The following is an 18,474-nucleotide window of genomic DNA, read 5'->3' on the forward strand; positions in this document are numbered from 1 at the left end:
GAAAAGCAAGATCATTAAATAATTTGCTTTCCATATAATGAAGGGTGGGCCTCACATAGCAAAGCATTGCAATGTAATATCCATTACAAGGTCATGGATATTAGAATGACTGAGCAGTATTGATTTATTAAGAGTCAAAAATGACTTCAGGCCGGGCACAGTGGCTCACGCCTGTAATCCCAACACTTTGGGAGGCCAAGGCAGGCGGATCACCTGAGGTCAGGAGTTTGAGACCAGCCTGACCAACATGATGAAACACCGTCTCTACTATAAATACAAAAATTAGCCAGGTGTGGTGGCATGCGCCTGTATTCCCAGCTACTCGAGAGGTGGAGGCAGAAGAAATGCTTGAATCCGGGAGGCAGAGGTTGCGGTGAGCCAAGATCATGCCACTGCACTCCAGCCTGGGCGACAGAGCAAGACTCAGTCTCAAAAAAGAACAAGAAGAAGAAGAAAGAAGAAGAAGAAGAAGAGGAAGAGGAAGAAGGAAGAAGAAAAAGAAGGAGAAGGAAGGAGAAGGAAGAAGAAGAGGAAGAAGGAGAAGAAGAACTAACTTTACAGAAAGGGAAGATTAGCTCACGTGTTAGAATGGTCAGAGGCAACTTTAAATGTAGCTGCTACCATGTCTGAATCAAACACAGGCAAGGGATCAAGCCCAAAAGGATAAAATAAAAACACACATACTTTTATAGGGGAATAATCTACCCCTAGTTGGTTAGCATAAATAAATGTAATATATTAAGGTATTCACCTAATTAGATACTTGGGAATGAATCCCATATGTCAGTATTTTCCAAATATGCTCTTTGCTGCTTTTCTATCTCACAGGAGTACTCATAAGTAGAACTGGGTTGATTTGATCATATTGCTTTCAAAACTTGTGAACAACAATAATAAAGATGCACTAGGGCCAGGCGTGGTGGCTCATGCCGGTAATCCCAGTACTTTGGGAGGCTGAGGCTGGAGGATTGCTTGAGCTGACAAGTTCGAGACTAATCTGGGCAATGTGGTGAGACATCGTCTCTACAAAAAAAAAAGGTTAAAAAAAATTAACTGGGTGTGGTGGCACATGCCTGCAGCCCTAGCTACTCCAGAGGCTGAGGTGGGAGGATTGCTTGAGCACAGGAAACAGAAGTTGCAGTGAGCTGAGATCGCATCACTGCACTCCAGCCTGGATGACAGAGCAAGACCCTGTCTCAAAAGACAAACAAACAAACAAAAAGATGTACTAGAACAATGAGTATAAAGATCACCAAGATTTATCTGGCAATAAAATATTTAACTGTGACTTTTTTTCTGCAGACAATTTAGTTAATTGTTACAGAAGTGATGCCGCTCTCCTTCTCCCTCTCCCTCTCCCTCTCCCTCTCTTTCCACGGTCTCCCACTGATGCCGAGCCGAAGCTGGACTGTACTGCTGCCATCTCGGCTCACTGCAGCCTCCCTGCCTGATTCTCCTGCCTCAGCCTGCCGAGTGCCTGTGATTGCAGGCGCGCGCCACCACGCCTGACTGGTTTTCGTATTTTTTTGGTGGAGACGGGGTTTCGCTGTGTTGGCCGGGCTGGTCTCCAGCTCCTAACTGCGAGTGATCCGCCAGCCTCGGCCTCCCGAGGTGCCGGGATTGCAGACGGAGTCTGGTTCACTCAGTGCTCAATGGTGCCCAGGCTGGAGTGCAGTGGCGTGATCTCGGCTCGCTACAACCTCCACCTCCCAGCCGCCTGCCTTGGCCTCCCAAAGTGCCAAGATTGCAGCCTCTGCCTGGCCGCCACCCCGTCTGGGAAGTGAGGAGCGTCTCTGCCTGGCCGCCCATCGTCTGGGACGTGAGGAGCCCCTCTGCCTGGCTACCCAGTCTGGAAAGTGAGGAGCATCTCTGCCCGGCCGCCATCCCATCTAGGAAGTGAGGAGCGCCTCTTCCTGGCCACCATCCCATCTAGGAAGTGAGGAGCGTCTCTGCCCGGCCGCCCATTGTCTGAGATGTGGGGAGCGCCTCTGCCCCGCCGCCCCGTCTGGGATGTGAGGAGCACCTCTACCCGGCCGCGACCCCGTCTGGGAGGTGAGGAGCATCTCTGCCCAGCCGCCCCGTCTGAGAAGTGAGGAGACCCTCCGCCTGGCAACCGCCCCATATGAGAAGCGAGGAGCCCCTCCGCCCGGCAGCCACCCCGTCTGGGAAGTGAGGAGCGTCTCTGCCCGGCAGCCACCCCATCCGGGAGGGAGGTGGGGGGATCAGCCCCCCGCCCGGCCAGCCGCCCCGTCCGGGAGGGAGGTGGGGGAGTCAGCCCCCCGCCCAGCCAGCCGCCCCGTCCGGGAGGGAGGTGGGGGGGTCAGCCCCCCGCCCGGCCAGCCGCACCGTCCGGGAGGGAGGTGGAGGGGGTCAGCCCCCCGACCGGCCAGCCACCCCGTCCGGGAGGGAGGTGGGGGGGTCAGCCCCCCGCCCGGCCAGCCGCCCCGTCCGGGAGGTGAGGGGCGCCTCTGCCCGGCCGCCCCTACTGGGAAGTGAGGAGCCCCTCTGCCCGGCCAGCCGCCCCGTCCAGGAGGGAGGTGGGGGGGTCAGCCCCCTGCCCGGCCAGCCGCCCCGTCCAGGAGGTGAGGGGCGCCTCTGCCCGGCCGCCCCTACTGGGAAGTGAGGATCCCCTCTGCCCGGCCAGCCGCCCCGTCCGGGAAGGAGGTGGGGGGGCCAGCCCCCCGCCCGGCCAGCTGCCTCGTCCGGGAGGCGAGGGGCGCCTCTGCCTGGCTGCCCCTACTGGGAAGTGAGGAGCCCCTCTGCCCGGCCAGCCACCCCGTCCGGGAGGGAGGTGGGGGGGTCAGCCCCCCGCCAGGCCAGCCGCCCCGTCCAGGAGGTGAGGGGCGCCTCTGCCCGGCCGCCCCTACTGGGAAGTGAGGAGCCCCTCTGCCTGGCCAGCCGCCCCGTCCGGGAGGGAGGTGGGGGGGTTAGCCCCCTGCCCGGCCAGCTGCCCCGTCCGGGAGGTGAGGGGCGCCTCTGCCCAGCCACCCCTACTGGGAAGTGAGGAGCCCCTCTGCCCGGCCAGCCACCCCGTCCGGGAAGGAGGTGGGGGGGTCAGCCCCCCGCCCAGCCAGCCGCCCCGTCCGGGAGGGAGGTGGGGGGGTCAGCCCCCTGCCCGGCCAGCCGCCCCATCCGGGAGGTGAGGGGCGCCTCTGCCCAGCCACCCCTACTGGGAAGTGAGGAGCCCCTCTGCCCGGCCAGCCACCCCGTCCGGGAAGGAGGTGGGGGGGTCAGCCCCCCGCCCAGCCAGCCGCCCCGTCCGGGAGGGAGGTGGGGGGGTCAGCCCCCTGCCCGGCCAGCCGCCCCGTCCGGGAGGTGAGGGGCACCTCTGCCCGGCCGCCCCTACTGGGAAGTGAGGAGCCCCTCTGCCCGGCCAGCCACCCGGTCCGGGAAGGAGGTCGGGGGGTCAGCCCCCCGCCCGGCCAGCCGCCCCGTCCGGGAGGTGAGGGGCACCTCTGCCCGGCCGCCCCTACTGGGAAGTGAGGAGCCCCTCTGCCCGGCCAGCCACCCGGTCTGGGAAGGAGGTCGGGGGGTCAGCCCCCCGCCCGGCCAGCCGCCCCGTCCGGGAGGTGAGGGGCACCTCTGCCCGGCCGCCCCTACTGGGAAGTGAGGAGCCCCTCTGCCCAGCCACCACCCCGTCTGGGAGGTGTACCCAACAGCTCATTGAGAACGGGCCATGATGACAATGGCGGTTTTGTGGAATAGAAAGGGGGGAAAGGCGGGGAAAGGATTGAGAAATCGGATGGTTGCCATGTCTGTGTAGAAAGAGGTAGACATGGGAGACTTTTCATTTTGTTCTGTACTAAGAAAAATTCTTCTGCCTTGTGATCCTGTTGATCGGTGACCCTACCCCCAACCCTGTGCTCTCTGAAACATGTGCTGTGTCCACTCAGGGTTAAATGGATTAAGGGTGGTGCAAGATGTGCTTTGTTAAACAGATGCTTGAAGGCATCATGCTCGTTCAGAGTCATCACCACTCCCTAATCTCAAGTACCCAGGGACACAAACACTGCGGAAGGCCAGGCCGCAGGGTCCTCTGCCTAGGAAAACCAGAGACCTTTGTTCACTTGTCTATCTGCTGACCCTCCCTCCACTATTGTCCTATGACCCTGCCAAATCCCCCTCTGTGAGAAACACCCAAGAATGATCAATTAAAAAAATAAAAATAAAAAAATAAAAAAATAAAAAGAAGTGATGCCATTCATTGATAAACAAACGGAAAAATGTACAAAGCTAAACTATAGAGTTGCCCTGGTTTTAGCTGAGTACTGCTTTTAGTGGCAAAATATTCCTTTTTGGTTAAGATAAATACAGTTGTTTGAGTCTTAGGACATGGTTCAATGAGAAAACGCAAGCTGATTTAAGCAACATAAACATCAGATAGGCCACAGTCCCATGGAAATTGTTAAAGATGGCAAAGGATTCAGTTACTCTAAGTTATTAACACTTAGTCTTGCAAAGGCCAAAAAAGGTGACATCATCAGTGCATGAGAATTCATCTGCTGTCTGTATTTCCTGTCGACTTTTAGATTATGAAGTAATGTAAAGAAAAAAAGTCCTTCTGAAGTGTAACAAAATATGCACTAAATAAGTTTAAAGTGTTGTGACAAAAAGAAATGCCTACAGGTTTTGCTAACTCATGGAAACTCTGAGAGATTTGTAATTCTCTCTCTTTTTTTTTTTTTTTGGTAATGGGAGTAGCAGTATGTCTAAAATAACCAATCCTGGTGTATTTTTGCTTAAAGATATAGCACATAGAATTAAATAACTTTATACCCAACATCCTCAAAGAACAACTTCAAAGGAGAGAAGTCCTTCCTGTCAAATTTACCAAGACCAGTGGTTGGCCCTGATGGCAACAAACCTCTGTGGTTTGCTTCCCTTGAATCAGGAACAAGGATCCTTTTTTAAAGACTCCTCACTGGATCTCATAAGACCCAAGGAATTGGGGCGGGGCAGGGGTCGGTGGGGGGCGGGTGTAGATAGTTGAAAATCACAAATAAAAAATACTTAATTTAGTTTAATTTTCAAAAACAAACAAATTTGCCACATATTATGAATTAAGAATTTTAAATTAAGGCAAAACAAAACCATCCTCAATTTTTTTCTCTTTTTCCCATAATATGGGCAGTTAAAGGAGAGAAAGGAAGGGAAGGGAAAGATAGGGAAGAACAGATAGATTACATATAGAGACATATAGAGACAGCCAGGGTACAGAGGTAAAGAAAGATGCTACTAGGAAGGCCAAAGTCAGAAAACACAAGACAATGAAGGAAAAAGAAGGGAAGGGAAAGGAAGGGGAAAAGAAGGGAAGGAGAAAAGAAGGAAAGGGAAGGGGAGGGGAGGGGAGGGTTGGGGAGGGGAGGGGAGGGTTGGGGAGGGGAGGGGAGGGGAGTATAAAGATCACCAAGATATATCTGGCAAATGTGTGACTTTTTTTCTGCAGACGACTTCGTTAATTGTTACAGAAGTGATGCCATTCATTAACATACAAAGAGAAAAATGTACAAAGCTAAAGTATAGAGTTGAGCTGGTTGCAGCTGAGTACTGCTTTTAGTGGTGAAAGTCAGAGAGGCAGACAAGCCAACAAATGAGTGCTGCAAGGCATGTGGCTGAACAGGAACAGGCATATACAGCTCAGTACACCTCTGCAGAAAAAGACTAAAACATCTGGTATGGAGTGACGGAGAATGCTGTAAGCATTCTGAAAGTGTCTTTCACAGAATTTAAGTAGGCTTTTTATGATTTTACTGTTAATTATTGCCTTTGTAGAGATGTAAGTGGGAATATCACTGCTTGGTACTATCAGCCAAAGAGTATTAAAACACAGGCACAGCATAGATCCTTAAATTACTAATCATACTTCTACCACCACCACCGTTTATTGAGGGCTGACTGCATGCCAGGCACTTTACTTAACTCAGAGTCAATCTTCATAATGGCTAAATAGCACTTCTATGTGGCAGGAAATATTCCAAGCACTTTAATCATAGTAAATATTCAATCTCCCCCAAATCCTATGAGCTAGGTATTAGATAGTACTACATTGTACAGATAGGAAGCTGAGGCCCAAGTTGAAAAGGTGGTAAGAGATGGAGACAGACTTTGAACCCAGACAGTTTGGCTCAAGTCTGTGTTCTTAAATCACTGTGTTGTACACCTCTACACAATATACAGAGACTATGAGCTCTGCAAATATTAGCTCTTTTCCATAAGTGACATAACTAAGACTCGAAGAGACTAAGAAGCTTTTTCAGCCAACTAAGGGGGAGAGTTTGGATTTAAATCCAGCTAAAATTTAAAGTTTGTTCCCAAGGCAGAGAAACATGAATTCACCTTGATTTCTCTTTGGCTGTACAGACTTTACCTTGCCAAACAGGTTTCATATTCCTCTCCTGTCTTCGCCCTTCCCCTTCAAAAAAGAAAAAAGAGGAGGAGGTAGAGGAGATCGAATGGGGGAGGGAAGGAGGAAGAGGAGAAAAAAAATCAACAACAAAAAAATTTTTTAAAGGCCAAGTTTGCAGTTCACGCCTGTAATTCCAACACTTTGGGAGGCCGAGACAGGAGGATTACTTGAGCCCAGGAGTTTGAGACCAGCCCTGGCAACACAGTGAGGCCCCATCTCTACAAACAATTTAAAATTAGCTGGGTGTGGTGGCACATGACTGTAGTCCCAGCTACTTGGGAGGCTGAGGCAGGAGGATTGCTTGAGCTTGGGAAGTTAAGGCCACAATGAGCCATGGTCGCACCACTGCACTTTAGCCTGGGCATATAGTGAGACCCCGTCTCAAAAAAAGAAAAATTAACTGCTTATTCCAAACTCTGGACTTTAATTCTATGTGTCTAGAACACCAATGTATGCTAATTGAAATAACTACACCCTAGGAATCCTGGAGAAGAGCTGGGTAAGAATTAACCTTGAAATGTGCCCTGCCCATAATTGTCTTGGCAATTTCTACAACTGTCTTGGATTGGCTTTCTCTCATATTATATACTACATTCATCTTCTCCTATCTTGGTAAGACTCCTTGGGCATTTCACAATAAGAAAAACTTGTTTCTTTTTCTAGGCAGGGATCATTATTAGATGTCAAAAGAATTCTGATCAAGATAGATTCAAACTGTGGAAATGGTATCGTTGTGTATTTAATGTTTAGCTCCCACTTATAAGTGAGAGCATGTGGTATTTAGTTTTCAGTTCCTGCGTTAATTCTCTTAGGATAATGACCTCCAATTGCATCCATGTTGCTACAAAGGACCTGATCTCATTCTTTTTTATGGCAGTGTAGTATTCCCTGGTGTATATGTACCACATTTTCTTTATCTAACCCACCATTGATGGGCACCTTGGTTGATTCCATGTCTTTGCTATTGTGAATTGCACTATGATAAACATAGAAGTGCATGTATCTTTTTCGGTAGAACGATTTGTTTGTTTTCAGCTTAGGACTGTTATGAATAAAGTTGCTTCACATGTCCATAAACCTATATTTTGGTGGATATGTGTTCCTGTTTCTCTTAGTATACACCTAGGAGTAGAATTGCTGGGTTATAGGCTGGCAAATGTTTACTTTAGTAGATGCTGCCAAACATCTTTCCAGAGTGAATAAATGTACAAAATTGCATTCCTGCTGGAAGTGTATGAAAATTCCAGTTGCTCCATCTCCTTGCCAACACTTCATTGTTGTTCTTTTAATTTTAGCCATTCTGGCTAAGTTATTGTTGAAAAGAATGCTAACTGAAAAGTCATGAAGAAACCTTAATGTATATTACTAAGTGAAAACAAAGCCAATCTGAAAAGGCTATATACTGTCTGATTCTAACTATATGACATTCTGGAAAAGACAAAACAATTAAATCAGTAAAAACATCAGTGGTTTCCAGGGACTTAAGAGGAGGGAAGGACTGAATAGGTAGAGCACAGGAGACATTAAGAACATTGAAAGTATCCTATATGATACTACAGAAGAGGATACACAGCATTATACATTTGTCAAAATCCATAGAACATAAAACACCAAGAGTAAACACTAATGTAAACTATGGGATTTGGGTAACAATGATGTGTCAGTGTTGGTTCATCAGTTGTAATAAATGTACCACTCTGGTGTTGGATGCTGATGGTGAAGAAAGCTTGAATGTGTGTTGGAGGGGAGAGGATATATGAAAGCTCTGCACTTCATACACCATCAATTTTGCTGTAAATCTGAAACTGCTCTAAAAATTAAAGTCTGTTTTTAAAAAAGCAATAACCTCCCTGATGAAATCATTGATTTAAACAAGGTAATCAATGGCTGCTAATATCACCAAAAAAAAAAAAAAGAGAGAGAGAGAGAGAGATAACTAGACATCCACCTCCTGGTGGAGGTCAACAATATCACCCAAGAAGTAGTCTTGAAAAAAGAGAAAGAAAAGTCAAATTTTTAGATCTAACTATATTTTACAGGAAATACAGGGGTAGAGGAGCTTGTTAAATCACATCATAGGTATGCAATCGGCAAACTCCAGAATGTGGAAAGCTTTAGAGAACAAATTAACCCATACAAATAAGTTGAAAGAAAAAGGGGAAAAAGACCCTATAAATTAAAAGAGTTTAAGAATCAAATGAAATGTATCAATCTAGTTTAGATCCCAATTTGAACAAACTAACTATTAAAAACAAAAAAAAAGAGGGCCGGGCGAGGTGGCTCACACCTGTAACCCCAGCACTCTGGGAGGCCAAGGTGGGCGGATCACCTGAAATCAGGAGTTTGAGACCAGCCTGACCAACACAGAGAAATCCCATCTCTACTAAAAATACAAAATGAGCTAGGCATGGATGCCTGTAATCCCAGCTACTCGGGAGGCTGAGGCAGGAGAATGGCTTGAACCTGGGAGGCGGAGGTTGCGGTGAGCCAAGATCGTGCCATTGCACTCCAGCCTGGGCAACAAGAGCAAAACTCCAACTCATAAAAAAAAAAAAAAAAAGGGGGGTATATAAATAAAAGAATTAAAAAGGGGTACTCAAACAAATATGTGTACGTTCTTAACAGCACTAGTCACAATAGTCAAAAGATGAAAAGGTAGAATAGGTAGGGCACAGGAGACATCGAGGGCAGTGAAAGTCCATAAAAAGACAATGTCCATAAAAAGACAAATGGATAAACAAATTGTGTGTGTGTGTATATATATATATATGGAACATTATTCAGCCATAATGAGGAATAAAGCATGATACATGCTACAACGTGGATAAATATCAAAAACATTCTGCTAAATGAAAGAAGCCAGACACTAAAGATCACATAGTATATAAATCCATTTATATGAAATATCCAGAATAGGTAAATCCATAGCAACAGAAAGCAGATTGGTGGTTGCCAGGGGCTAGTGGGAGGGGGAAATGGGACTAAATGCTTAATGAATAAGGTTTCCTTTTGAGATAAGTTTCCTTTCGACATTTTGGAACTAGATAAAGGTGATGATAGCACACAACACTGAACTGTTCATTTAAAAATGTTAATTTTGGCTGGGCACGGTGGCTCATGCCTGTAATCCCAGCACTTTGGGAGGCCAAGGGGGGCAAATCACAAGGTCAGGAGTTCGAGACCAGCCTGGCCAACATGGTGAAACCCCATCTCTCTAAAAATACAAAAAATTAGCCAGGTGTGGTGGTGGGTGCCTATAGTCCCAGCTACTCGGGAGGCTGAGGCAGGAGAATCGTTTGAACTCAGGAAGTGGAGGTGGCAGTGAGCTGAGATGGCACCACTGCACTCCGGCCCAGGTGACAGAGTGAGACTGTCTCAAAAAAGTTAATTTTATGTTATGTGAATTCCACTTTGATTAAAGAACAAAACACAGAAGCAATTATTAGCTATTTGGAAAAATTTGAATACTGACTAGATCTTTGATATACTGAAGAATTACTGGTAATTTTTTGGTGTGATGATGGTATTGTTATGATTTTTAAGAGTGTTTGGTTTTAGATTAGTATAGTATATAATAATGGATGAAATTATACCATGTCTGGGATTTGCTTCTCAACAGTCCAGTGTGAGGGGGCAGGGGAAGTGGGTGGAGGTACAGATGAGCCATGACTTGACTAATTGTTGAAGTGGGGGTGATGGGGGTTCACTATACTATTTTCTCTACTCTTGTATGTGCTTAAAGTCTTGCCTAATAAAGTTGTAAGATTTCCTCTTCAAGCATAATTAAGAAAATCAAAGATTAGGCTACATTGGGCTTATTTAGAAATCTATTAGGCACTTACTCTACCCTATAAAATTAAAACTTTCATGTATCTGCTGAATCTAAAATAAAAATTGAGGGTGATGGGGCCTGGTGGGGAGAGGGTCCAGAGTAGGCTCTCAGACCCAAAACTGAATGGGGTGTCTGGGGAATCAGGGAGCTCCCTTGCCTGGCCCTCAGTGGCCTGATGGAGGAAGAGCGTTTGGTTGACTGATTCAGATCTGGTCACTATGGTAGGAGAACAAAAATGCATATTGTGTCACATCGTGTACAGCTCCAAAAAGAGGCACTAGTCATGAGTGCCGAAGGTGCGGGGCCACAGAAGTAGGTCTTTCTGCATATGCAAAGCACATTTCTGGCCAGCTGCACAAAGATAACGTTGATGCCCAGGAAAGAGAAGATGATGGAAAAGGAGAGGATGAGGAAGAAGATTATTTTGACAAGGAACTCATTCAATTAATAAAACAAAGGAAAGAACAAAGTCGACAAGAACCTTCCAGTAGCAGCCAAGAAGTAAATTCTGATGACAGGTGACCCCAATGGAGCTGAGAACACCAAATTCCTCACCAACACAGACAGAGTTACAGTCAGCCAGCATGGCATCACCCTGGACCTCCACAGGAGGATTGTAATTGGAAAAAAGATCGCTTTAATAATACATGGAGAAACAGCTTTCTGTATTCTCTGAGGAATAGTGGTGGACCAAAAGGATGTTCTGAGTGGCATTAGGGTGTTGCAGGAGGCTCCTTGACTTCGTTTCACAACCATAGTAATTCTGGAGTTGGTTGGTATTCAAATAGTGGAACAGTAGATTGGAATCATAATGGTACAGGAAGGAATTCCAGTTGGTATTCTGAGGGAACAGGTGGCTTTTCCAGTTGGCATATGAACAACAGTAACGGAAACTAGAAATCCAGTGTATGTAGTAAAAATAATTGCAACTAAAGTGGCCCTGGACATAAATTTCAACCAGGCAGAAACAGAAATTCTAATTGTCAAATGGAAGATGTGACTACGCTATGGAACAAGAAATCAAATAAGTCAAGCAAATACAACCAAGAGAGATATAATTGGTAGTGGCAAGAAAATGAGAAACTTGGAATGAGAAACTTTGTACGGCTGCCACATATAGAGGTCCTTCTGAAAGATTTACAAGTGATAAATTTCCTTCAGAAGGCTTACTTGACTTCAATTTTGAGCAGCCAGAAAGCCAAACCACTAAACAAACAGACACTGCAACTTCCAAAATTAGTGGAAAGAACGGCAGTGCAGCAACGGGGAAAGCCTTGTTGCCAGACTCCTTACCCTTCTAAAATAAAAATTAAAAAGGAAAAAGATTTGGTAGTACTCAAGTTGAAGGAAGGAAACATGACAAACTTAGAGGAAGCATAAGGAATTTCATATGCACTTCTTAGGAGAAATAATTTTGTATTTAAGCCTTTTTTTCTTTGGTTTTTAGTTGATACATAATAATTGTACATATTTATGAGATACAGAGGGATATTTCCATGTGTGTATACAATGTGTAATGATCAAATCAAGGTAATTAGCATGTCCAGCACCTCAAACATTTACTATTTATTTGTGTTGTGAACATTCAAAATCCTCTCTTCTAGCTTTATGAAAATATAGAAAGCTGGCTCTTTAAGCTTTTTGTAAATATGCAATAAATTATAGTTAACCATATTACTCCATAGTGCTGCAGAACACCAGAACTCACTGGAACTCATTGATTAAACTGAATATGACTGAGATCTTTTCATGAAATGAGAAGCTATGGATTTAGAATCATTAAACTTTAAGGCTGGGTGGGCCCATCCAAACCCATCATTTTACTGCTCATTTTAATGCTGGCAAGACCCAGAAAGGGTTATGTGACTTATCAAAACATATTTTAAAAATAATAAAAGTTGTCTGAGCACAGTGAGCTCATACCTGTAATCCCAACACTTTGGGACACTGAGCATCACTTGAAGCCAGCAGTAGTTCAAGATCCTCCTGGACAACATAGTGAGACCCTGTCATTACAAAATTTAAAAATTTTAATAAATAAAAGTTATATTAAAAAACTCAAAGTATGAAAATATAGGGGGCCAGGCACAATACCTCATACCTGTAATCCCAGCACTTTTAGGAGGCCAAGGTGGATGGATCACCTGAGGTCAGGAGTTTGAGGCCATCCTGGCCAACAAACCCCATCTCTACTAACAATATAAAAATTAGCCGGGTGTGGTGGTGTGCACCTGTAATCCCAGTTATTCAGGAGATGGAGGCAGTAGAATCACTTGAACCCGGGAGGCGGAGGTTGCAGTAAGCCAAGATCGCGCCACTGCACTCCAGCCTGGGCCACAGAGCAAGATTCCGTCTCAAAAAAAAAAAAAAAAAAATAGGGGAAAAAATCATTCCTGATTCCGTAATTCAAACAATTGTAAACATTTGTTAAAATTTTGGGGTGTTTCCTCTCAGCCTTTTTTTTAACTCTTAGGTTTGACTTTTCCTAATATAACTCTAAGCATTTTTACATATTAATGCATATCCTTAGAAACAATTATTTTAATGGTTGCCTAATATTTCATGGAGTTGATAGAGTTTACTTTTTCATTCTTCTATAATATGGCATTCATATTATTTCCAACTCTTTATAACTACAAATAAAGCCACTATGAACATATTTATATACAAAACTTAAATATAGTTAGTATTACCATAAAAGTCATATTTGATTTTTCTCAGAAGTAAGATAAAACTTCCTTCCTAATGGAAGCCTTTTTTTCCTTTTGAAAATTTGTTAATGGACAAAATAGAGTTAGATTCTCCATTTTCTTTATGGATCAAGCTATGAACAGTCAAAAAGATAAGATGTAGAGGCGGGCTGATAATTGTCTTTCCATTATGAGCAAAACAATCTTTATGTGAGTAGTACAGGCAAAAAAAAATTTAAAGTAAAATTATACTATACCTGTTGAAAAGCTTTTTCTGCTTGACGTTCAGCATCAATAACTTGTCTCTCAAGCTGTTGCATCTGTAGAGTGAGGGAAAATATAAATACAAAAATTTATTTTTGAAAAATGAGCCTTTCTGAAAAAGGCTTTAAAAATCTCATAATGTCATCATCAGTTTGGATATTTTAAAGTAGTTCACTGGAGATGAGTTAGATACAGTTAGCACATTAAAGGCTCTTTGCATATTTAAAAGTTTATCAAAATGCCAGAGTTTCGATACTTTTAATACAAGGACTACATATATACCTCAAGAGTATTCATCAATAGAATTTTCTTCAGTGGATTGTAAATTAAAAATTACGGATTAACATATATTAAGAACAAGAAAATAAATCTAAGAGGAAAGAAAGGCTTCAGATGTCCTATTTGACGGGTTGATCAAAAAGTCATAATGACATCAAGGAAGTGGTGTGTTCTCATGAACTCCGTGGGTGCTAGGTTTAAATAAACTCTGGGTAGTTTTACATTCTTACAGACTGATGGAGAGAGTATAGAAGAGATTCTTTGATTAAACACACAGACACACAAATACTAAAACGAATATTATAATGAGAATTTTAAAAGCCTTAAGAAGGACCCCATGCTAATCAACATACGGGATGTGTTGTACCAGGGGCTGAATACACAAATCGTGAGGTAAAACTCAATTTTATTCTTTTTGGCTCAGTGCTGATGCCTGGCCCACTTTAGAGCCGTCTGTGACTCATCTCTGCTCATTTTCAACTTCACTGTTGGTTGGAAGGCCAGGCATGCAGAACTCCTGGTATACCTCTCACCCGCAGCAGCCCGGACCCCACCCGCAGTGGCCGCCGCGTCCCGCTCCTGCCCCGCCCCCTTCTCTACGCCACCGAGAAGCGACCTCCCGCAGCTAGAGTGGCCCAACCGGAAGCGCAGCCGCCAGCTCCGGAAGGCGCGGGACCCCGGGACCCGGTCCCAGGCTGCCTTTGACCCTGGCGCACTGTCCTAACGCCTGGAAAATGGTTTCCGCTAGTGGGACATCATTTTTTAAGGGTATGTTGCTTGGGAGCATTTCCTGGGTTTTGATAACTATGTTTGGCCAAATTCACATTCGACACAGAGGTCAAACTCAAGACCACGAGCACCATCACCTTCGTCCACCTAACAGGAACGATTTCTTAAACACTTCAAAAGTGATACTCTTGGAGCTCAGTAAAAGTATTCGTGTTTTCTGTATCATCTTTGGAGAATCCGAAGATGAGAGTTACTGGGCTGTACTGAAAGAGACCTGGACCAAACACTGTGACAAAGCAGAGCTCTACGATACTAAAAATGACAATTTGGTCAATATAGAAAGCAATGACAGGTGGGTACAGATGAGGACCACTTACAAATACGTCTTTGAAAAGTATGGCGACAACTACAACTGGTTCTTCCTTGCACTTCCCACTACGTTTGCTGTCATTGAAAATTTAAAGTACCTTTTGTTTACAAGGGATGCATCCCAGCCCTTCTATCTGGGCCACACTTATATTTGGAGACCTCGAATACGTGACTGTGGAAGGAGGGATTGTCTTAAGCAGAGAGTCGATGAAAAGACTTAACAGACTTCTCGATAACTCTGAGACCTGTGCAGATCAAAGTGTGATTTGGAAGTTATCTGAAGATAAGCATATGCAGGAGTTCATGCAGAAAATGCAGAGGATTATGAAGGAAGAGATGTATTTAATACAAAACCAATCGCACAGCTTATTGAAGAGGCATTGTCTAATAACCCTCAGCAAGTAGTAGAAGGCTGCTGTTCAGATATGGCTATTACTTTCAATGGACTGACCCCCCAAAAGATGGAAGTAATGATGTATGGCCTGTACCGGCTCAGGGCATTTGGACACTATTTCAATGACACACTCGTTTTCTTGCCTCCAGTTGGTTCAGAAAATGACTGAGGGCTGGAGAATAATAGACCTGTGCTGTCCAAGACCACTTGAAATGTGGCTAGTCCAAATTCTGATACAGTGTAAGTGTAAAATACGTATTTCACTCAATAATTCATATATTATTAGAAAACAGTATGAAGATGTAAAACATCTCATTAGTAATATTTTATATTGACTCCACATTGAAATAATGTTTTGGATATTTTGCATTAAATAAAATATACTATTAAAATTAATTTCACCTGCTTTTTAATTTTATTAATGTGTCTATTAGAATATTTTAAGTTACACATGTAGCTTACATATTTCTACTGGATAATAAAGGTGTAGAACATTTGTTGTCACCATGTATGGCCACATATTTAACTGCCTGTCCACATGGCAGCATTTTTTTTTTTTTTTTTTTGAAATGGAGTCTTGCTTTGTCACCCAAGCTGGAGTGCAGTGGCACAATTTCGGCTCACTGCAACCTCCGCCTCCCGGGTTCAAGTGATTCTCCTGTCTCAGCCTCCTGAGTAGCTGGGACTACAGGTACACACCACCACGCCCAGCTAATTTTTTTATTTTTAGTAGAGACAGCGTTTCACTATATTGGTCAGGCTGGTCTCGAACTCCTGACTTCAGGTGATCCACCCGCCTCAGCCTCCCAAAGTGCTGAGATTACAGGCATGACCCACCGCACGCAGCCCCATGGCAGCATTTTAAAAGGCAGTTTATTACAGGGATCTAGATTCTGGAAGAGGTTTCAAATATTTGGATATGTAAATAACTGTGCAAGTACATTCTCAGTACCTCATATCTAATTTCTGTGAAAATATTTCAAATGTTTAATGAGCAAGTAATGTGGTTTCAAAGCATTTTGTTGAATTACTTGTTTAGACTATGGCACTATATAGAAGCAGCTGGACAAGCATTATGTCTTTTGGATGTCTCTAGAATATTCCCTAAACCAAAAACCAACTAGCAAACACATGCCAATACCACATTCTTCCACTACTGGCAATATGCTGACAATTGTCACTTCTACAATATAACTATATTCTATTTTCAGGGAAATTTGGTTTTTCTGGAGCCTTACTTAGCCTGGATTTTGAATATTGTCAGGATTGCCAGGAGAAACAGAAGAATGCACAAAATTTTGCTAGTGAAAAAAATAGTTTTCTTAAGAGAACTATGCAAATATCTTGTCTGATTTCTCCTCAAATGTTTAGTTTCCAGTGATAACAGGAAGGACAAAAGTCAGCTTGCTTCACTGTTACATAACTAATACAGGTCTTCTACATAGTAGGTATTTAATATATTACAAATTATTGATGAAATGACAAAGCTCTCTGTCATGCCTAAAGTACCATGCATATATGAAGGACAGTATCATTATTTTTACCACTGCCAAATAACTTTTTTTCTGCCCCTATGGCACTGACTTCCTATCTTGTACTATCTTCCCAACTACATTGTAAAGTTGTCTTGAAGGCGCAATCAGGCTCAAAAGTTACTTGCTTTCTTAATGAAAAGGAGATAATCCTTGAAATATGAATATAGGGAAAACTGGAAAGAATACTGAACTTAAAGGCAAGACCTAAATTGGAACTCAGATTCCAATACTAGCTATGTGATGATGGGTACATTATTTAACTTATCTGAGTCTCCTCTCCCTACCTGTAAAATGATACAACACTTATTTCACAGCATTTATAAACAGAAAAGCATCCAACATAGTATCTAATACTTAATAGGTGTTCAATGAATATTTACATAGAAATTTTTTAAGCAGCCTATTTCTACCATATATATGTGTTATTTTTATGAATAATTTTAAGTTAGGAAACTCTACTATTTACCAATAGTTTGCCACTGGACTCCAAAATTCTTGTGTATAAAATGTGGATAATATAACCTGTTCTGACTACTTTACAGGATGTTGTAGGGCTAAAAATAAGAAAATATATTCAAGCAATGTGAAAAGCTGGTGGTAACTCATTTATTTAAAAATATTATGGTAGCAGTTGTAGTGTTATAATTTGAATGATAAAACTAAAAGTCACAAATGTCCAAAAACAGGATTATCTAAATATATAAATAATGGCACATCCATACAGTTAGATACCATACAGTCATTACAAATTTATATGGATGGAGGAAATGATATATTTGGGACTTGTCTCAATATAACATAGGAGGAAAGAAGTAGGTCAGGGTGCAGGTGAAGATGAAACAGGATTGGCCCTGAGCTGACAACCATGAAAGCTGGGTGATGTGTACAGGAGGGTCCATTATAACATTCTGCTTACTTTTGTATGTTTGAAAATCTCTCTAATAAAATGTTTTAAATATATATGAAAAGATGTAAATGACATATTTAAAAATAAGTGTAAATTATATATAGAATGATATTATACATAAATGATATATTGAGGGAAAAGGGACTGCAAAGCAGTAATGAATGTTGCAATCAAATGTTTGTTAAAAAATTTACGTGTGCCTGTTTTTATGGAATTACATAAACCAAGGACAAGGAGTTGTCTATATCTAGGTGACAGGATTATGGATAAAGTAGTTTGTATCATATATGATGAGGCACCAGAGGGAGTTTTATGGAGCTGAAAAAAGTAAGAGAATAATGGCAGGGAGGAAAAAAAAATGGGTGTTAGAAACTTGCATTAGAAATAGTAGGCAATAGTTAATCAAAGATAATTCTGCTCCCTTAGAGGGAATGAGTAGAAAATCAAGAGGAAGATTTTCAAATAACCTGTGAAATTAGAGAGGCTATATATGAAAGTACATAGAAAAAGGGTTCAAATGCTGAAGTGGCATCTAACTAGGCAACAACTGGTGATGATGCCACTGCTAATTAGGAGGTCATTAGTGACTTTTGTGATTCCAGCTGCACTGTGGAGAAGTGAGGGCATAAGCTGGAACGCAAGAGTCTGAATGAATTAAACTCATTAGGAAGAGCAAATTAAACCTAAAGCCAACAGAAATTTAAAAACTAACAATAAAGATTAGAGGAGAAATGAATAAAATTAAAAATATAAAAATAGAGAAAAATCAATAAAACCAAAAGCTGGTTCTTTAAAAATATCAATACAATTGATAGCTCTCTAACCAGACCAATAAAGCAAAAAAAAAAAAAGACACAAATTATCAATATCAGTAATGTAATGGGAGACATCACCACAGACCCCACAGATGCTAATGAGATAACAATATTATGAACTACTTCATGCCCATAAACTGGACAAAATAGCAAAGCTCATTTAAGAAGAAATAAGTTAGCTTAATAGCCCAATGTCTATGAAATAAATCACACTTGTAGTTAAAAACTTTCCCACAAAGGAAACTCCAGGACTA

The 18,474-nt window shown here is 42.9% G+C and overlaps 2 protein-coding genes across 4 annotated transcripts in view; one reads left to right on the top strand and one right to left on the bottom strand.

The window, feature by feature from the left end:
• Window positions 1-18,474, bottom strand: part of PLEKHH2 (pleckstrin homology, MyTH4 and FERM domain containing H2) — a 128,573-nt gene that overhangs the window by 81,177 nt on the left and 28,922 nt on the right. For all 3 annotated transcript variants that reach the window (XR_008624370.2, XM_063594981.1, XM_055108024.2), the window contains exon 3: window positions 13,186-13,248. Coding sequence is in view for 2 of the 3 variants with exons in the window: in XM_063594981.1 (XP_063451051.1) it covers window positions 13,186-13,248 (63 nt within the window). In the remaining variant the exon portion in view is untranslated. The remainder of the gene's footprint in view (window positions 1-13,185; window positions 13,249-18,474) is intronic.
• C1GALT1C1L (C1GALT1 specific chaperone 1 like) lies at window positions 14,017-16,726 on the top strand. Its single transcript, XM_008961299.5, is given in 3 exon segments — window positions 14,017-14,714; window positions 14,716-14,855; window positions 14,858-16,726. Coding segments are annotated over 3 exon segments (924 nt in total). The 5' UTR covers window positions 14,017-14,205; the 3' UTR covers window positions 15,133-16,726.

Source organism: Pan paniscus, chromosome 12 (genome assembly GCF_029289425.2).
Source record: "Pan paniscus chromosome 12, NHGRI_mPanPan1-v2.0_pri, whole genome shotgun sequence".
NCBI lineage: Eukaryota > Metazoa > Chordata > Mammalia > Primates > Hominidae > Pan > Pan paniscus.